The following is a 21,694-nucleotide window of genomic DNA, read 5'->3' as shown; positions in this document are numbered from 1 at the left end:
CTAACATAGGATCCCTATCTGTTTGAGCCAGGTGTTTGAGTAGTCTAAACTAGCTAGACGCATTCGCTAGCTAAGTGAAAGTGAAAAGAAAATACAAGGAAATATAGCTCTCTCTCGTTTGCTTCTTCATTTTTAAATAAATGTGTTTGAAAACTGTTTGATTGTCTTTCTCTTTGAGTCAACTGTTCATCACGTTTTATGCACTGCAGTGCCAGCTAGCTGTAGCTTATGCTTTCAGTACTATATTAATTCTCTGATCCTTTGATTGGGTGGACAACATGTCAGTTCATGCTGCAAGAGCTGTGATAAGTTGGAGGACATCCTCCGGAAGTTGTCATAATTACTGTGTAAATCTATGGGGGTGAGAACCATGAACCTCCTAGGTTTTGTATTGAAGTCAATGTACACAGAGGATGGAAACTACACACACACATTCACACAACGCTCAACAACACTCAAGGTCTGAATCATGTTAGATAATCACAGGAAAGGGATGTGTGTATGTTTCTATTTTGAGCTGGGCCAATGTTGAGCAAGAGCCTTTCAGGAAATACATGATTGAGGCTCTGACGAATGTGGAGTAACATGACGAAGGCTCACTGTGATGTTGAATGGTAGAGAGAGCTGGGCTACAGTCCAATGACATTGGTCTCGGTTTTCTCTCAGTCTCCAGAAATGAACAGACTGTTATGTTTGATTTTTTCTTATAGTCGGATACAGCATTAGGTAGCTTCTGTTAGCCTGATAGCACAGCATTGATGTCTCTCACAAATTCCTCTCAAAAGGTGCATTAGAAATTTTAATAGTATCAAGGCTTTCATGGTATTCCTCCCCCAGAAAGCATTGTGTTAATTTGTTGTGTGTCGTGTTCCAGTCACGGAGATCTTGGATTGAAGACACCTTCTGCAAGAGAGAATGTGGTAAATTCATCCCAGCATGCCGAGACCTACACAGGTGAGCTGGAATTGGTATTTGCTGAGCAGTGTCAAAATCTCATATGATAATGGACAGTAGTGCTGGAATTATGATATTTACCGTGGTAGGCAGAAATGCAAACTTTTGCTAACCATACTAACTGTTCCAGTAAAAGCCATTATGTTGCTGATGTATCATTTCCTGTTTGTTGCAGATGTTTTCCAATGTGTCAAGTATGCCAAAACCTAATAAGGTATGACTTTGCTAACTGTGTGTGTGTATGTATGTATGTATGTATGTATGTATGTATGTATGTATGTATGTATGTATGTATGTATGTATGTATGTGTGTGTTTTTAGAGTGAGGTTGTCCATTTTAGTGTAAAAGCACACTTACTGAAAGTAGTTCCATATACACTGAGTATGACAGACTGACCAGGTGAATCCAGGTGAAGGCTATGATCCCTTATTGATGTCACTTGTTAAATCCACTATAATTATTGTAGCTCAAGGGGAGGAAACAGGTTAACAAAATATTTTTAAGCTTTGAGACAATTGAGACATGGATTGTGTATGTGTGCCATTCAGAGGGTGAATTATTTTTAATTGAACTGGGTATTGTAGTAGGTGCCAAGCGTACTGGTTTGTGTCAAGAACTGAAACGCTGTTGGATTTTTCACGCTCAACAATGGTCCACCACCAAAAGGACATCCAGCCAACTTGACACAACTGTGGGAAGCATTGGAGACAACATGGGCCAGCATCCTTGTGGAATACTTTTGACACCTTGTACAGTCCATACCCCGACAAATTGAGGAAGGGGGTGCAAACTCAATATTAGGAAGGTGTTCTTAATGTTTGGTATACTCAGTGTCTATCACGACATTTATAGGAACAACAATGCATTTTTGTGCCAATGTTTTACAACCAGAAAGGTTTGAGTTTTGCCTCGATCCCCCTAACCCCCAGATGCTGCTGTGGACGTCTGGTAGGGGAGCACACCTTGCTGGAGACTGGCCCTTCCATGTCCAGCTGGCCTGGGCCTGGGACAGGGCAGCAAGAGGAGTGGTCAGTGGAGTGCCACACACAAACCAGTGCCACCGATGCCTACGGAACCATTGACTTCCAGGACAGTGCTGGACGTAACTGCCATGCCAAGGTCTATAGCTATTGCTACGTTCATGTGCTAGTCGGAACTCAGAAATATCCAAATGGGAAACTAGGGGTGCAATGATGCTACCTGAGTTTCCCACTTGTATTTACCATTTAGAAGCTTGTTAGGAACGGTTTTGGACGTCTGAAACTCAGAGTAACAAAAACGGGGTGTTTGTGTGTCAAACTGTGTGAATGGGCAATATGCCAACTGCAGTGTAATGCCAAATAGGATGCCAACGAGGACTAGCTGTTATCTCATATTAATGTGTTTGACCTGACCATGCTTTATGTGTTGACCATTCAGTACGTTCGTGTTGCGGTCGATGCCAAGGCTGAGGCTCTGCTACAGCTGATGCGGAGTGAATGGCAGATGGAACGGCCTAAACTACTGCTGACGGTTCATGGAGGGACAGAGAACTTCCCCCTCCCTCTCAAGGTTAGACAGGCCTTCAGCAAAGGCCTGATCACAGCAGCCCAGAGCACTGGAGCCTGGATACTCACAGACGGCATCAACACAGGTATGTGTGTGAAATAATGCTGATGAATTTGCAATTGGCTTTTAATTAAGACAGTAAGCCCTTGTGGATGTCAGCATATGTGTGTGATTTTGGGCTCATCTTACATGTATTATACTGTGTGTGGTGTGTATTACATGTACTTGTTTATATGTGTTGTAGATCAGTTTATATGTGTTTGTATGTATATACAGTGGCTTCGGAAAGTATTCAGACCCCTTGACTTGTTCCGCATTTTGTAATGTTACAGCCTTATTCTAAAATTGATTAATTAAAAAATACAATACACACAATACCCCATAATGACAAAGCGATTTCTTACATTTCTGTAAGAATTTTTTTTTAGATATATTTACGTAAGTATTCAGACACTTTGCTGTGAGACTCGAGATTGAGGCCAGGTGCATCCTGTTTCCATTGATCATCCTTGAGATGTTTCTACAACTGGATTGGAGTCCATTCAATTGTTTGGACATTATTTGGAAAGGCACACATCTGTCTATATAAGGTCCCACAGTTGACAGTGCATATCAGAGCAAAAATCAAGCCTTGAGATCGAATGAATTGTCCGTAGAATTCCGAGACAGGATTGTGTCGAGGCACAGGTCTGGGGAAGGGTAATAAAACATTTCTGCAGCATTGAAGGTCCCCAAGAACACAGTGGCCTCCATCATTCTTAAATGGAAGAAGTTTGGAACCACCAAGACTCTTCCTAGAGCTGGCCGCCCGGCCAAACTGAGCAATCTAGGGAGAAGGGCCTTGGTCAAAGAGGTGACCAAGAACCCAATGGTCACTCTGACAGAGCTCCTCTGTGGAGATGGGATAACCTTCCAGAAGGACAACCATCTCTGCAGCACTCCACCAATCAGGCCTTTATGGTAGAGTGGCCAGACAGAAGCCACTCCTCAGTAAAAGGCATATGACAGTTCGCTTGGAGTTTGCCAAAAGGCACCTAAAGACTCTCAGAGCATGAGAAACAAGATTCTCCGATCTGATGAAACCAAGATTGAACTCTTTGGCCTGAATGCCAAGCGTCACGTCTGGACACAACCTGGCACCATCCCTACGGTGAAGCATGGTGGTGGCAGCATCATGCTGTGGGGATTTTTTTCAGCGGCAGGGACTGGGAGACTAGTCAAGATTGAGGCAAAGATGAACGGAGCAAAGTACAGAGAGATCCCTGATGAAAACCTGCTCCAGAGCGCTCAGGTCCGCAGACTGAGCGTCAAAGGTTCACCTTCCAACAGGACAACGGCCCTAAGCACACAGCCAAGACAACAGAGGTGGGGCTTCGGGATAAGTCTCTGAATGTCCTTGAGTGGCCCAGCCAGAGCCCAGACTTGAACCTGATCAAACATGTCTGGAGAGACCTGAAAATACCTGAGCAGCAACGCTCCCCATCCAACCTGACAGAGCTTGAGAGGATCTGCAGAGAAGAATGGGAGGAACTCCCCAAATACTGGTGTGCCAAGCTTGTAGGGCCATACCCAAGAAGAATCAATGCTGCCAATCACTGCCAAAGGTGCTTCAACAAAGTACTGAGTAAAGGGTCTGAATACTTATGTAAATGTGATATTTAAGTTTTTTATGTTTTATAAATTAGCAAAAAAATCTAAAAACCTTTTGCTTTTTGATTATGGGGTATTGCATGTAGATTGATGAAGGAAAAAAATTATTGAATCAATTTTAGAATAAGGCTGTAACGTAACAAAATGTGGAAAAAGTCAAGGGTTGTGAATACTTTCCGAAGTCACTGTTAGTGGACTGAGAATCTGCCCCTCCTAGGTGTGTCCCGGTACGTAGGGGAGGCTGTGAAAAAATATGGCACCCATGACCTCAGGAAGAGGAACGCTGTAGGGGTCACGCCCTGGGGCGTAATTGACAATCACAGTGACCTTATAGGGAGAGATGTGAGTGTTGTTCTCTGTAAAGATATCAGTGCTTTTAAGGAAAGTTTCAAATGAATTCACGCTGTCACATTATAAGAAGGTTTGCAGGATTTTTTGCACAGATCTGTACTAATTTGCGCCATGAAAATGTCACCTTTTATCTTTCTTGAGCTGCCATGTGCTCTCACTTTCCTGCTTGGCCCATCTCATATCCTCTTCTGCTTTCTCTCTGGCCTGCTCTCTGACCTGTGTTCTGATACCTGACCCAGGTGCTCAGGCCCTACCAGCCTCTGGGAAACCCCTTGAGTAAGAGGGTGTGTCTGAACGGCCTGCACTCCCACTTCCTGTTAGTGGACGATGGAACTCTGGGAAAACATGGCTGCCAGCTGGGACTGAGGAGGAAGCTGGAGAGACACATTCAACTGCAGAAGATCCACCCTCGTGAGTGTGTGTGCGACTGTGTGTGTGTGAAAGAGAGAGTGTGTGTATGTGAATGGGTGTGAGAAAGAGAGAGAGCGATTGCATTGCATTGTGTGTGTGAGAGAGAGTATTGTAATACACGTGTGTAACAATATGTCTGTCTGCATGTGTGTGATGTTTCCCTCTATGGTAGGGCTTAACCAGGGTGTGCCAGTGGTGTGTGTGGTGGTGGAGGGCGGCCCTGACATTGTGTCCATGGTGCTGGAGTACGTGAGCAGTGTGCCCCCCATGCCTGTGTTTGTCTTCGAGGGATCAGGTCGGGCAGCTGACCTGCTGGCATTCTTACACAAACAGACTGCTATTGACAGGTGTGGAGTGCCGCTGTAGTCATGCATATAATGGCTTTTACGCCTTTAAGACTTTGGTGTTCATGTGCGGTGGAGCAGGGATGGGCAACTTTGATGGAGGTGGGGAACACAAAAAACGTAACTCTTCAAGAGGGGCCGCAGTGGCTTGTGGGTCTTTGTACCCACATCCATAACCCCCCCCCCCCCCCCCCCCAGCGAGCACAACATTTTAGCGGCCCCCCTCGTGATAGCGAGTGTATATACACTTGAAGTCAGAAGTTTACATACACTTAGGTTGGAGTCATTAAAACTCGTTTTTCAACCACTCCACAAATTTTTTGTGAACAAAATATAGTTTTGGCAAGTCGGTTAGGACATCTACTTTGTGCATGACACAAGTAATTTTTCCAACAATTGTTTACAGACAGATTATTTCACTGTATCATAATTCCAGTGGGTCAGAAGTTCAAATACACTAACATGACTGTGCCTTTAACTTCTATGGGCTACGTGGGACGCTAGCGTCCCACCTGCGGGACACAGCCAGTGAAATATCAGGGCGGCAAATTCAAAAACAACAAAATGTCATAATTCAACTTTCTCAAACGTACAACTATTTTACACCATTTTAAAAATACACTTCTCCTTGATGTAACCACTTTGTCCGATTTCAAAAAGGCTTTACAGCGAAAGCAAAACATTAGATTATGTTAGGAGAGTACATAGACAAAAATAATCACGCAGCCATTTTCCAAGCAAGGACGTGTCAATTAAACCCAAAACACAGCTAAATGACGATCTTCATCAGATGACACTCCTAGGACATTATGTTACACAATACATATATGTTTTGTTCGATAAAGTTCATATTTATATCCAAAAACAGCATTTTACCTTGGCGCGTGATGTTCAGAAAATCTATTCCCACCAAAATGTCCGGTGAATGTGCACATCAATTTACAAAAATACTCATCATAAATGTTGACAAAATATATAACAATTATTTAAAGAATTATAGATAGACTACCCCTGGATGCAACCGCTGTGTCAGATTTTAAAATAGCTTTACGGAGAAAGCACATTTTTCAATATTCTGAGTACATAGCTCAGTTCGGAGCAACCTAAACTCAGAATTAGTATTAGAAATATTCTCTTACCTTTGCTGATCTTTCTTAGAATGCACTCCCAGGACTGCTACTTCCACAAGAAATGTTGTTTTTGTTCCAAATAATCCATATTTATGTCCAAATACCTCTGTTTTGTTCGTGCGTACAGATCACTTATCCAAAGGCATAACGTGCGAGCGCGGAACCAGAGACGAAAAGTCAAAATGTTCCATTACTGTACTTAGAAGCATGTCAAACGCTGTTTAAAATCAATCTTTATGATATTTTTAACGTAACATTGCGATAATATTCCAACCAGAGAATAGTGTATTCATTCAAGGAGAAAAAGAAGGAACAATGTGCTCGTGTGACCGCGCATATCCAATCCCTTTGTTGCCAGGCAGACCACTCAGTAACTGAGCTCCTATTCTCTGCCCAGTGACAGGAGAAGGCTCAAACCACTTTCTGAAGGCTTTAGACAGCCAATGGAAGCCTTAGGAAGTGCAACGTAACCCCACGGATACTGTAATTTCGAAAAGGACTAGAAAGAAGAACTACAATTTTCAGATCCTCCACTTCCTGGTAGACTTTTTCTCAGGTTTTTGCCTGCTATATGAGTTCTCTTTTACTCACAGACACCATTCAAACAGTTTTAGAAACTTCAGAGTGTTTTCTATCCAAATCTACTAATAATATGCATATTCTAGTGTCTGGGCCAGAGTAGTAACCTGTTTAAATTGGGTACGTTTTTCATCCGGCCATGAAAATACTGCCCCCTAGCCCAGACAGGTTAAACAGCTTGTAAAATTCCAGCAAATTATGTCATGGCTTTTGAAGCTTCTGATAGGCTAATTGACATAATTTGAGTCAATTGGCGGTGTACCTGTGGATGTATTTCAAGGCCTACCGTCAAACTCATTGCCTCTTTGCTTGACATCGTGAAAAAAATCAGAATAAATCAGCCAAGACCTCAGCAAAAAATTTGTAGACCTCCACAAGTCTGGTTCATCCTTGGGAGCAATTTCCAAATGCCTGAAGGTACCACGTTCATCTTTACAAACAATAGTACGCAAGTATAAACACCATGGGACCACGCAGCCGTCATACCGCTTAGGAAGGAGACGCGTTCTGTCTCCTAGAGATTAACTTACTTTGGTGCGAAAAGTGCAAATCAATCCCAGAACAACAGCAAAGGACCTTGTGAAGATGCTGGAGGAAACAGGTACAAAAGTATCTACATCCACAGTAAAACAAGTCCTATATCGGCATAACCTGAAAGACCGCTCAGCAAGGAAGAAGCCACTGCTCCAAAACCGCCATAAAAAAGCCAGACTACGGTTTGCAACTGCACATGGGGACAAAGATCTTACTTTTTGGAGAAATGTCCTCTGGTCTGATGAAAAAAAATAGAACTGTTTGGCCATAATGACCATCGTTATGTTTGGAGGAAAAAGAGAGACGCTTGCAAGCCGAAGAACACCATCCCAACCGTGAAGCACGGGGGTGGCAGCGTCATGTTGTGGGGCTGCTTTGCTGCAGGAGGAACTGGTGCACTTCAGAAAATACATGGCAACATGCGGGAGGAAATGTACGTGGATATATTGAAGCAACATCTCAAGACATCAGTCAGGAAGTTAAAGCTTGGTCACAAATGGGTCTTCCAAATGGACAATGACCCTAAGCATACTTCCATAGTTGTGGCAAAATGTCTTAAGGACAACAAAGTCAAGGTATTGGAGTGGCCATCACAAAGCCCTGACCTCAATCCTGTAGATATTTGTGGGCAGAGCTGAAAAAGTGTGTGCGAGCAAGGAGGCCTAGAAACCTGACTCAGTTACACCAGCTCGGTCAGGAGGAATGGGCCAAAATTCACCCAACTTATTGTGGGAAGCTTGTGGAAGGCTACCTGATACGTTTGACCCTGTCACGATTGTCGTAAGGAGAGGACCAAAACGCAGCAGGGACATGTATACTCATCTTCTTTATTGACGGGAAAAAAGGAAGAAACCAAACAAACACGTATACAAAAATAACAAAACGATGAACGACAAAATAACAGTCTTGAAGGCAACACAGCAATCCAAGAACAATCTCCCACAAACACTAAACCAAACACATACCCATATTTTATTTATTTATTTTACCAGGTAAGTTGACTGAGAACACATTCTCATTTACAGCAACGACCTGGGGAATAGTTTCAGGGGAGAGGAGGGGGATGAATGAGCCAATTGTAAGCTGGGGATGATTAGACAGCCGTGATGGTATGAGTGCCAGATTGGGAATTTAGCCAGGACACCGGGGTTAACACCCCTACTCTTACGATAAGTGCAATGGGATCTTTAATGACCTCAGAGAGTTAGGACACCCGTTTAACATCCCATCCGAAAGACGGTACCCTACACAGGGCAGTGTCCCCAATCACTGCCCTGGGATATTGTTTAGACCAGAGGAAAGAGTGCCTCCTACTGGCCCTCCAACACCACTTCCAGCAGCATCTGGTCTCCCATCCAGGGACTGACCAGGACCAATCCTGCTTAGCATCAGAAGCAAGCCAGCAGTTGGATGCAGGGTGGTATGCTGCTGATATATAGGACTCAGAGGCAACTAGAAAACACCTGCCTCCAATTGAGAGTCCAACCCCAATAAACTAGGCATAGAAATACAAAAGACTAGAGACCACATAGAAATACAAACATAGAACATAACCCCAAAAACCCGGAACTAACTAAACCAACACCGTACTAAATAAATCACCACCCCGAACCACATAAACAAAATACCCTCTGCCACGTCCTGACCAAACTACAATAACAAATAACCCTTATACTGGTCAGGACGTGACAGACCCAAGTTAAACAATGTAAAGGCAATGCTACCAAATACTAATTGAGTGTATGTAAACTTCTAACCCACTGGGAATGTGATGAAAGAAATAAAAGCTGAAATAAATCATTCTCTCTACTATTATTCTGACATTTCACATTCTTAAAATAAAGTGGTGAATTTGTAAATGTATTTGGCTAAGGTGTATGTAAACTTCCGACTTCAACTGTATATATACTGCTCAAAAAAATAAAGGGAACACTAAAATAACACATCCTAGATCTGAATGAATGAAATAATCTTATTAAATACTTTTTTCTTTACATAGTTGAATGTGCTGACAACAAAATCACACAAAAATAATCAATGGAAATCCAATTTATCAACCCATGGAGGTCTGGATTTGGAGTCACACTCAAAATTAAAGTGGAAAACCACACTACAGGCTGATCCAACTTTGATGTAATGTCCTTAAAACAAGTCAAAATGAGGCTCAGTAGTGTGTGTGGCCTCCACGTGCCTGTATGACCTCCCTACAACGCCTGGGCATGCTCCTGATGAGGTGGCGGATGGTCTCCTGAGGGATCTCCTCCCAGACCTGGACTAAAGCATCCGCCAACTCCTGGACAGTCTGTGGTGCAACGTGGCGTTGGTGGATGGAGCGAGACATGATGTCCCAGATGTGCTCAATTGGATTCAGGTCTGGGGAACGGGCGGGCCAGTCCATAGCATCAATGCCTTCCTCTTGCAGGAACTGCTGACACACTCCAGCCACATGAGGTCTAGCATTGTCTTGCATTAGGAGGAACCCAGGGCCAACCGCACCAGCATATGGTCTCACAAGGGGTCTGAGGATCTCATCTCGGTACCTAATTGCAGTCAGGCTACCTCTGGCGAGCACATGGAGGGCTGTGCCGGAGGGCTGTGCCGGAGGGCTGTGCGGGGGAGCACATGGAGGGCTGTGTGGGGTGGCATTTCCCCAAAGAAATGCCACCCCACACCATGACTGACCCACCGCCAAACCGGTCATGCTGGAGGATGTTGCAGGCAGCAGAACGTTCTCCACGGCGTCTCCAGACTCTGTCACGTCTGTCACATGTGCTCAGTGTGAACCTGCTTTCATCTGTGAAGAGCACAGGGCGCCAGTGGCGAATTTGCCAATCTTGGTGTTCTCTGGCAAATGCCAAACGTCCTGCACGGTGTTGGGCTGTAAGCACAACCCCCACCTGTGGACGTCGGGCCCTCATACCACCCTCATGGAGTCTGTTTCTGACCGTTTGAGCAGACACATGCACATTTGTGGCCTGCTGGTGGTCATTTTGCAAGGCTCTGGCAGTGCTCCTCCTGCTCCTCCTTGCACAAAGGCAGAGGTAGGGGTCCTGCTGCTGGGTTGTTGCCCTCCTACGGCCTCCTCCACGTCTCCTGATGTACTGGCCTGTCTCCTGGTAGCGCCTCCATGCTCTGGACACTACGCTGACAGACACAGCAAACCTTCTTGCCACAGCTCGCATTGATGTGCCATCCTGGATGAGCTGCACTACCTGAGCCACTTGTGTGGGTTGTAGACTCCGTCTCATGCTACCACTTGAGTGAAAGCACCGCCAGCATTCAAAAGTGACCAAAACATCAGCCAGGAAGCATAGGAACTGAGAAGTGGTCTGTGGTCCCCACCTGCAGAACCACTCCTTTATTGGGGGTGTCTTGCTAATTGCCTATAATGTCCACCTGTTGTCTATTCCATTTGCACAACAGCATGTGAAATTTATTGTCAATCAGTGTTGCTTCCTAAGTGGACAGTTTGATTTCACAGAAGTGTGATTGACTTGGAGTTACATTGTGTTGTTTAAGTATTCCCTTTATTTTTTTGAGCAGTGTATTTTTTGTTTTAAAGTTAATTTCCTGCAATTCTGCACATTTTGTCTTGGGGCGTAGAGAAAATGTTGCTGTTTTAAATCAAGTTTGCTGAGCCCTCACCCAGTGGGAGGCTCAAAGTTTTCCCTGGTCAGATTAATGGGCTGAGGAAAATCTCAGGGCTCATTTATCTCTGTCGTCAGTGTGTATGCGGTATACTGTAGGTGTCCAGAGGCATAACACAGGCCGTATTTTGGGGTCAAAACATGCCAATTGAGAAATGAGAGTGGAGGCAGGTGTATGAGGCAGCTTGCTAACCAGAGCTCAGATCTTAGCATGTGGTTGAGCCAAAAGGACCCAGGTTGTTAGCCTATGTCTTACTTTACTGGTGTACCAGTATATGTTTACTGTGTTGGTACTGTTTACAGGCAGCTGGACACAGACATCCAGGAGGACTTCCTGCTGAGGATAGGGGGCATGTTTGGTCTGGAGAGAGCAGACGCCAGCCAGCTCTACAACCTTCTGATGGAGTGTATGGACTACAGACAGTCTGTGAGTAACGTGACTGTGGACCGGGTTCCCGGGCACAGATTAAGCCTAGTCATTGACTAAAATGCACTCTCAATTGAGATTCTCATTTGAGATTGATTTTTAATCCAGGACTAGGCTTTAACCTGGGAAAACCATCCCATCCTCGCCCATTTCTATCTTTATAAAACACAGATCACAATCTTCGACTCGGAATCTGAGGATCAACAGGAGGCAGACTGTGCCATTTTGACGGCCACATTGAAAGGTACCGCTCCTCCTGGCCTTTATGCCTGTGTCAGTCACTGGAAGAACCCAGTCCTGTCTTGTCTGTTCTATATGTTCTCTGGGCTGAATCCTAACTTGAAATCAGAGTTTTCACACAAATGACCTATAGATCTATGCATGATCTACAAAAGTTACGCAGGGCTGATGTCTGGTTAAGATTGGGCCTACTGATGCTGTGATGATTCACAGGCACCAAGACATCTCCTGGGGAGCAGCTCAGTACAGCTCTGGCCTGGGACCGAGCAGACATAGCTAAAAAACACATCCTGGTGTATGGCCAGCACTGGCAGGTAAGAAAACTAAACAACTCACACCCTACCGCTGTACTTACCTTTTTTGCACAAAAAAATGCAGTTTCTTGCTAGCACGGACTTTGCTGATGACGGCTTTATTGAGAAAAATGTTACTAGGACATTTTTATTTATTTTTATTTAACCTGTCGTGTCTTTGGCATCATTAAAACTGAAGACATATTTATCAAATAACTCTCTGTAATTATTATTACGCGATTAACCTGATTAATCATGTAACTGTAATTAATTAGGAAGTCAGGGCACCAAGGAAAATATTCAGATTACAAAATTATAATTTTCCTAATATAACTTTCAGATATTTTAATATCTGATCAATTAGTCTTTGAATTAATGACTTATTTACCTCACGTCAGTCTCATTCCAAACGTCGTAAATTGTTGGTTATCTGCACGAACCCAGTCTTCACTATGAGTCATCCATACATCAATTGTCTTAGAATCATTTATTTACTAACTAAGTAATTCCCAGAAATGCATAACAAACAGTAGATATGGTTACAAAGAAATGATAGGAGAATGTGCCCTAGTGGGCTAAACCGGCATGGCGGCTTGTTAGACAAAAGGGGGTCAACTGAGAAGGCACTACAGAGTTGATAATTATAACAATTGAAATGCTAATCCTTTGCACATGAACACTCACTCATTCGGGAACAACTGCAATCAATATATATATTTACGCTCAGTGTGTCGTCGGGATCTCTGTTGAAAAGTTTGTTTCTGTTGGAGAGTCTGTCCGCCCTCTCTCTCTGTCATTGTTAGAGTGGATAGTTCAAAGTGACATTCATTCATGTCGTTATAGAATAGCTGTTTTAGGAGGTTGTCGGTCTTCGCGTTCAATGGTACCGAATTCCTAGCTGCAGACTAGTAATTAATATCAAAGACTTGTTCTTATTCTGTCGGTATCGATAGTCTAAGAGTTTAACCACGTGGTATGGTTAGAGTTCAGAAAGAGGAATGCTGGTCTCCAACCTTTAGCCATCTCGTAATTGAGGAAAGCTCGGTCTGGTGATAGAAAACCAAGGTGGGGGTTTTATTCGGGACATAGAAAAAGGCTGTCTCATGACGCCAGGTCCTGTCTGTGTCCCTGGGGGCGTGCCAAGGACTTAGTTAAGACTCCAAAGGGAATTGGAGTTAATTCATTAAACAGTCCAAAATCACATTACACAATTTCACAAACAGTTCCATCCTTATTCATTCATTTTATACAACCATTTAGATGTAAGTCTCATAACTGAGGCTATTACATAAACAGCACAATGGTAGTATTGTCTCTCATGAGTTTTACAAAATTGTACCAAACGGACCAGTTCGTAGCTGGATTCTTCACCGATCTTTTATACCTTCTCCAGAACCTGAATATTGTTCGGTTGTCAAGTTCTATGAGGTAGAAGAATTCCTTTGTTTGGTCTATGAAAACTCACTCTCTCTCTATACTGAGGCCATGAGGCAGGATCTTCTCATAGGAATTTACGACCTATTCTGACCACAGCAGCCTGGGTGTGGGAGACAGAGGTAGGGGGATGGTGCATAGAAAACCCAAAAAGGGCAACGTCGTGACAAACCTTTATTTAACTTGAGATGTGGTTGGCACTGCTAGCCACCGTCAGGTGAATGCATTAACTGTAAGTCTCTCTGGATCGTCTGCTAAATGACTCAAATGTAAATGTACGACAGACCAGGGGGCAGGCAGGGCAAGGCTGTTTAAGCCTGCTACACACTACACAAACGTGGCGTTTAAGCGTCGTATATGGTAGGTTCCAAAACTTCAGCGGCACAAAAGTACGTAGAACTACATAGAACTCTAAGCAAACTATGCTCCATTTGTGTAGTGTGTAGAGCGTCCTTGTTTTTTTTTTTTTTTTTTTTGGTGGGGGGGAGTAAACTGAAATTGCTGTGCTTTTTTCAAATGTATTTGATGGTATGGCAGTCAAGCTTTATGGTGGGCTTGTGGTGGTTGTCTGTCTAGGTAGGCTCGTTGGAGCAGGCCATGCTGGATGCTCTGGTTATGGACCGGGTCGGCTTTGTCAAACTGCTGATCGACAACGGTATGACCATGAACCGCTTCCTGACCGTGTCACGCCTGGAAGAACTCTATAACACAGTAATGACGATCACTTTCTCCCTCTTGTTCTTTTCAGCTCTGTATTTATGAGTTACAAGAAGAAGCAATTCTGTGTTTTTCTATTGACAGTACAGTGGCCATTAGCTAACTCATATACCACAATTGCCATAGCAGTGGTTGTAATTGCAATCACAGTAATACAGTGTAAGTCTCTCGTTGGTTGTTTGGTTTTCCCACAGTTTGAACATGTTTTGTAGATCACAGAGCTCTTTGTCATGAGTCCAGCTGTGGATGGTCTTTCGAGTTATAAACAATATTCAATAATTAATAACTTTGTATATTATTTAACACCATATATTATCATATTCAATTGTGGAAGTTTGTTTTCTAAAAGTTGAAAGGATAACTTTTCATCTGGTCTACCACTTCATTCCATAGGAACAAATGTTGTATTGTAATCCAGATAACTAGCCACTGAAGTCTGGTTTGCGTTTGATGGTTTGTGATTGTGGATAATGAAGACATGACATGCCATTATTTTATTTTTTATAGCAGCAGGGACCAACAGACAATTTTCTCCATCTTCTCGTGGAAGATGTGAAACAGGTGAATATTGTGAAACTCAATTTTGTGTGTGTATGTCTACAGTATTTTGCATGTGGAAATATTGAGTTTCAATTACTCAGGTGTGTGTGCATGTGTGTGTTTGTGTGTAGACCCATATACCTAAAGGATACAGAGTCTCCCTCATAGATGTGGGGCAGGTAATTGAGTATCTGATAGGAGGAGCCTATCGGAGCACATACACACGGAAACACTTCCGGGCCCACTATAACCTCCTATATGCCCATTGCAAGGTAAGAGACCATGGTCACGTTTCAGGATGACTATTTTGCAGTTGCCTGCCAAATCTCACAGCGCCTGGATAGGTGTTTAACATATTGTAGGCCTACCAGCTGACCGCATTATATGATATAGCAATATGAAGCCTGACTACATAGTCAATGACATGGCACGTTGGATGCTAACTGGACAACGACTGCAAAGTTGCCTGAAACGCAGCCCATGTTAGATTTCTGTATACACTGTATACACCCAAGATACCACCTTTGGGCCCTCAAGCATTTCTGTATAAACGGTCACCATTAATATAGCAGTTTTTGTCTTTTGAGTTGTTGTTGTCTTGTTTTTGTTTAGACATTTTACCTTATTAAATACTCCTTTGTGTACTCTGCACTGATTTGAGTGACCATCATTTCCAGGAGACTGGACGGGATAGTTCAGGACCCCTTAACAAAAAGAGGAGGGCAGACTGCACCCTCCACCCGCACCAAAGCCCTAACAGCAGTCCATCAAGGCCACCCTTCTTCCGCACTGCTCAGCCCTATAAACGCAAGGTCTGTGAAAGATATGGGACCAGCCAAAACAAATCTGTGACAGAACTAACATGTCTTACAAATGAGAGCTCTTTTAAAGACACATGTCTCCACTAACACAGACAAAAACACACAGGCTTTTGATAGCTAGTACTGTATATTTTGTGGCTACAAATACCCCCTGTACATTAGTGTTCTAATTGGCTGGCTGCCTCTCTTCTCTCTCCTCTATCTCTACAGGAAAGATCCATAGCGCTTAGGGACCTGAAGGTGGCCCAGCAGCAGAGCTCCGAGCTGGGCGACTCTCCACTGTTTGTTTACAACTTCAATGACCTGTTTGTGTGGGCCGTGCTGCAGAGGCGGCAGCAGATGGCGCTGTTCCTGTGGCAGCACGGGGAGGAGGCCATGGCCCGGGCTACAGTGGCGTGTAAACTGTACCGTGCCATGGCCTACGAGTTTCAGCAGAGCAACATGGATGACACCACGGCGGAGCAGCTCAAAACCTACTCTATGTCAGTGTTTCCTCGTAAACATCAAATGTTTTGTGTAGTAGTAGTGTCGAGTGCTTGGGACTATAATCTTCTATCTACAAAAAGATTCTGAGATAATTGGCTTTAATGTTCTGAAGACTAATTGATTTGAATGGTGGCAGGGATTTTAATCTTGTATATTTTTGAGCTTAACAACATGAATTGGAGTATTTAGACTACTGTATAGGTAGAGAACATTGAACAGAACAAGGCTATGTCAATAAATATACTGCTCCAAAAAATAAAGGGAACACTTAAACAGCACATTCTAGATCTGAATGAAAGAAATAATGTTATTAAATACTTTTTTCTTTACATAGTTGAATGTGCTGACAACAAAATCACACAAAAAGAATCAATGGAAATCCAATTTATCAACCCATGGAGGTCTGTATTTGGAGTCACACTCAAAACTAAAGTGGAAAACCACACTACAGGCTGATCCAGCTTTGATGTAATGTCCTTAAAACAAGTCAAAATGAAACTCAGTAGTGTGTGTGGCCTCCACATGCCTGTATGACCTCCCTACAACGCCTGGGCATGCTCCTGATGAGGTGGCGGATGGTCTCCTGAGGGATCTCCTCCCAGACCTGGACTAAAGCATCCACCAACTCCTGGACAGTCTGTGGTGCAACGTGGCGTTGGTGGATGGAGCGAGACATGATGTCCCAAATGTGCTCAATTGGATTCAGGTCTGGGGAACGGGCAGGCCAGTCTATAGCATCAATCCCTTCCTCTTGCAGGAACTGCTGACACACTCCAGCCACATGAGGTCTAGCATTGTCTTGCATTAGGAGGAACCCAGGGCCAACTGCACCAGCATATGGTCTCACAAGGGGTCTGAGGATCTCATCTCGGTACCTAATGGCAGTCAGGCTAACTCTGGCGAGCACATGGAGGGCTGTGCGGCCCCCCAAAGAAATGCCACCCCACACCATGACTGACCCACCGCCAAACCGGTCATGCTGGAGGATGTTGCAGGCAGCAGAACGTTCTCCACGGCGTCTCCAGACTCTGTCACGTCTGTCACATGTGCTCAGTGTGAACCTGCTTTCATCTGTGAAGAGCACAGGGCGCCAGTGGCGAATTTGCCAATCTTGGTATTCTCTGGCAAATGCCAAATGTCCTGCACGGTGTTGGGCTGTAAGCACAACCCCCACCTGTGGACGTCGGGCCCTCATACCACCCTCATGGAGTCTGTTTCTGACCGTTTGAGCAGACACATGCACATTTGTGGCCTGCTGGAGGTCATTTTGCAAGGCTCTGGCAGTGCTCCTCCTGCTCCTCCTTGCACAAAGGCGGAGGTAGCGGTCCTACTGCTGGGTTGTTGCCCTCCTACGGCCTCCTCCACGTCTCCTGATGTACTGGCCTGTCTCCTGGTAGCGCCTCCATGCTCTGGACACTACGCTGACAGACACAGCAAACCTTCTTGCCACAGCTCGCATTGATGTGCCATCCTGGATGAGCTGCACTACCTGAGCCACTTGTGTGGGTTGTAGACTCCGTCTCATCCTACCACTAGTGTGAAAGCACCGCCAGCATTCAAAAGTGACCAAAACATCAGCCAGGAAGCATAGGAACTGAGAAGTGGTCTGTGGTCCCCACCTGCAGAACCACTCCTTTATTGGGGGTGTCTTGCTAATTGCCTATAATTTCCACCTGTTGTCTATTTCATTTGTACAACAGCATGTGGCATTTATTGTCAATCAGTGTTGCTTCCTAAGTGGACAGTTTGATTTCACAGAAGTGTGATTGACTTGGAGTTACATTGTGTTGTTTAAGTATTCCCTTTATTTTTTTGAGCAGTGTACACAGTGGGGGGAAAAAGTATTTGATCCCCTGCTGATTTTGTACATTTGGCCACTGACAAAGAAAGGATCAGTCTATCATTTTAATGGTAGGTTTATTTGAACAGTGAGAGACAGAATAACAACAACAAAATCCAGAAAAACGCATGTCAAAAATGTTATAAATTGATTTCCATTTTATTGAGGGAAATAAGTATTTGACCCCCTCTCAATCAGAAAGATTTCTGGCTCCCAGGTGTCTTTTATACAGGTAACGAGCTGAGATTAGGAGCACACTCTTAAAGGGAGTGCTTCTAACCGCAGCTTGTTACCTGTAAAAAAGACATCTGTCCACAGAAGCAATCAATCAGATTCCAAACTCTCCACCATGGCCAAGACCAAAGAGCTCTCCAAGGATGTCAGGGACAAGATTGTAGACCTACACAAGGCTGGAATGGGCTACAAGACCATTGCCAAGCAGCTTGGTGAGAAGGTGACAACAGTTGGTGCGATTATTCGCAAATGGAAGAAACACAAAAGAACTGTCAATATCCCTCGGCCTTTGGCTCCATGCAAGATCTCACCTCGTGGAGTTGCAATGATCATGAGAACGGTGAGGAATCAGCCCAGAACTACACGGGAGGATCTTGTCAAGGATCTCAAGGCAGCTGGGACCATAGTCCCCAAGAAAACAATTGGTAACACACTACGCCGTGAAGGACTGAAATCCTGCAGTGCCCGCAAGGTCCCCCTGCTCAAGAATACATATACATGCCCGTCTGAAGTTTGCCAATGAACATCTGAATGACTCAGAGTACAACCGGTGAAAGTGTTGTGGTCAGATGAGACCAAAATGGAGCTCTTTGACCTCAACTCAACTCGCCGTGTTTGGAGGAGGAGGAATGCTGCCTATGACACCAAGAACACCATCTCCACCGTCAAACATGGAGGTGGAAACAATATGCTTTGGGGGTGTTTTTCTGCTAAGGGGACAGGACAACTTCACCGCATCAAAGGGACGATGGACGTGGCCATGTACCGTCAAATCTTGGGTGAGAACCGCCTTCCCTCAGCCAGGGCATTGAAAATGGGTCGTGGATGGGTATTCCAGCATGACAATGACCCAAAACACACAGCCAAGGCAACAAAGGAGTGGCTCAAGAAGAAGCACATTAAGGTCCTGGGGTGGCCTAGCCAGTCTCCAGATCTTAATCCCATAGAAAATCTGTGGAGGGAGCTGAAGGTTCGAGTTGCCAAACGTCAGTCTCGAAACCTTAATGACTTGGAGAAGATCTGCAAAGAGGAGTGGGACAAAATCCCTCCTGAGATGTGTGCAAACCTGGTGGCCAACTACAAGAAACGTCTGACTTCTGTGATTGCCAACAAGGGTTTTGCCACCAAGTACTAAGTCATGTTTTGCAGAGGGGTCAAATACTTATTTCCCTCATTAAAATGCAAATCATTTTATAACATTTTTGACATGCGTTTTTCTGGATTTTTTTGTTGTTATTCTGTCTCTCATTGTTCAAATAAACCTACTATTAAAATTATAGACTGATCATTTCTTTGTAAGTGGGCAAACGTACAAAATCAGCAGGGGATCAAATACTTTTTTCCCCCACTGTATATATATATATTTTTTTAGGCAGATAGAACCTTATAGTCCCAAACTCTGTGTGCCTCTGAGATTTTGTGTATGTTGTTTCAGCAGAGTGAACTTTTGTGGTTGTGTATGTATATTACTATGTTTTTGAGCGTATGTTTTCCGGTCAGTGTTTCTCAATGTTTGTGTGTTGTGGCATGGATGGCTATAGGGACTTTGGTCAGCTGGCGGTGGACGTGCTGGACCGTGCCTTCAGACAGAACGAGCGCATGGCCATGAAACTGCTGACTTCGGAGATGGAGGCCTGGAGCCACTTCACCTGCTTGCAGATGGCTGTGTCCTCCCGGCTCCGCCCCTTCGTCTCCCACTCCTGCACCCAGATGCTGCTCACCGACCTGTGGACCGGCCGCCTCAACATGAGGAAGAACTCCTGGTTCAAGGTCAGGCTCTCAAAGTCCTTTTTCCTCAGGGGGAAAATTGTCTTCACAGAGATCCGGGGGGCAACTCTGTATTGCCTTTCCGTCGAAATCTGTGTGCCGCACTTACTAAGACAACTTACTTCTAAGGCGACTTACTTCTAAGACGACTTACTAAGACGACTTACTAAGGCGACTTACTAAGACAACTTACTGAGGCGACTTACTAAGGCGACATACTAAGGCGACATACTAAGACAACTTACTTCTAAGACAACTTACTTCTAAGACAACTTACCAAGACAACATTCTAAGACAACTTACTTCTAAGACAACTTACTAAGACAACTTACTAAGACAACTTACTTCTAAGACAACTTACCAAGACAACATGCTAAGGCGACTTACTAAGACAACTTTCTTCTAAGACAAGTTACCAAGACAACTTGCCAAGACGACTTACTAAGACGACTTACTAAGACGACTTACTAAGGCGACTTACTAAGACAACTTCTAAGACAACTTTCTTCTAGGACAAGTTACCAAGACAACTTACCAAGACGACTTACTAAGACGACTTACTAAGACGACTTACTGAGGCGACTTACTAAGAAAACTTACTAAGGCGGCTTACTAAGACAACTTACTGAGGCGACTTACTAAGACAACTTACTGAGGCGACTTACTAAGGCAACTTCTAAGACAACTTACTAAGACAACTTACTTCTAAGACAACTTACTTCTAAGACAACTTACCAAGACAACTTACTAAGACAACTTACTAAGACAACTTACTAAGACAACTTACTTCTAAGACAACTTACCAAGACAACATGCTAAGGCGACTTACTAAGACAACTTTCTTCTAAGACAAGTTACCAAGACAACTTACCAAGACGACTTACTAAGACGACTTACTAAGACAACTTACTGAGGCGATTTACTAAGACAACTTACTGAGGCAACTTACTAAGACAACTTACTGAGGCAACTTACTAAGACAACTTACTGAGGCGACTTACTAAGGCGACTTACTAAGACAACTTCTAAGACAACTTTCTTCTAGGACAAGTTACCAAGACAACTTACCAAGACGACTTACTAAGACGACTTACTAAGGCGTCTTACTAAGGCGACTTAATTAAGGCGACTTACTAAGGCAACTTACTAAGGCGACTTACTTCTAAGACAACTTACTTCTAAGACAACTTAATAAGACGACTTACTAAGACAACCGCGGATCGCATTAAATCATGGGCTATATCGGGCCGAAGTCCCACCAGTTTGAGTGTTTAAAGATTCTGAAAAGCAGAGCCAGTGCACCTGAGTGTTTTTTCCATGCTAAGATTGATTGACAGCATAAATAACCAGTAGTTGAAGTGTATTTTTAGTCTATTAATGTCAGTCGATGTTATGCTGTTCCAGCAGTTACCCCTCAGATTAGACTTGTGTTTATGTGTCTGAATCTTATTCCCTGGGTGTGTGTTAGATTATCCTGAGCATCCTCATGCCCCCTGCCATCCTGCTATTGGAGTTTAAGAGCCAGGCAGAGATGTCCCATGTGCCCCAGTCCCAGGAGGCTTTGCAGTTTGGTTGGGACACGGGAAGACCAGAGGCAGCCCAGGAGGGGGGGCATACGGTAGTTAAGGTTCCAAAATGTACACCATACACCAGTCTCCCTGAATGTCAGTCCTTCCAGTTCCTGTCTGTCATGGCGTTCTAATCTCAGTTTGATGCTAATGTTGATACCAGGGTCGTATTTATTAG

The 21,694-nt window shown here is 44.1% G+C and overlaps 1 protein-coding gene across 1 annotated transcript in view; it reads left to right on the top strand.

The window, feature by feature from the left end:
* The window catches only part of LOC115164811 (transient receptor potential cation channel, subfamily M, member 6), a 54,764-nt gene that overhangs the window by 6,019 nt on the left and 27,051 nt on the right, over positions 1-21,694 (top strand). Inside the window, exons 3-19 of the mRNA XM_029717625.1 lie at positions 875-954; positions 1,130-1,168; positions 1,885-2,074; positions 2,375-2,588; positions 4,371-4,495; positions 4,744-4,915; positions 5,088-5,262; positions 11,453-11,576; positions 11,748-11,820; positions 12,030-12,130; positions 14,120-14,254; positions 14,768-14,821; positions 14,932-15,072; positions 15,478-15,612; positions 15,832-16,103; positions 19,723-19,951; positions 21,417-21,566. Coding sequence (XP_029573485.1) covers positions 875-954; positions 1,130-1,168; positions 1,885-2,074; positions 2,375-2,588; positions 4,371-4,495; positions 4,744-4,915; positions 5,088-5,262; positions 11,453-11,576; positions 11,748-11,820; positions 12,030-12,130; positions 14,120-14,254; positions 14,768-14,821; positions 14,932-15,072; positions 15,478-15,612; positions 15,832-16,103; positions 19,723-19,951; positions 21,417-21,566 — 2,409 coding nt within the window. The remainder of the gene's footprint in view (positions 1-874; positions 955-1,129; positions 1,169-1,884; positions 2,075-2,374; positions 2,589-4,370; positions 4,496-4,743; positions 4,916-5,087; positions 5,263-11,452; positions 11,577-11,747; positions 11,821-12,029; positions 12,131-14,119; positions 14,255-14,767; positions 14,822-14,931; positions 15,073-15,477; positions 15,613-15,831; positions 16,104-19,722; positions 19,952-21,416; positions 21,567-21,694) is intronic.

Source organism: Salmo trutta, chromosome 27 (genome assembly GCF_901001165.1).
Source record: "Salmo trutta chromosome 27, fSalTru1.1, whole genome shotgun sequence".
Lineage (NCBI taxonomy): Eukaryota > Metazoa > Chordata > Actinopteri > Salmoniformes > Salmonidae > Salmo > Salmo trutta.
This window is presented reverse-complemented; position numbering and strand designations above follow the sequence as displayed.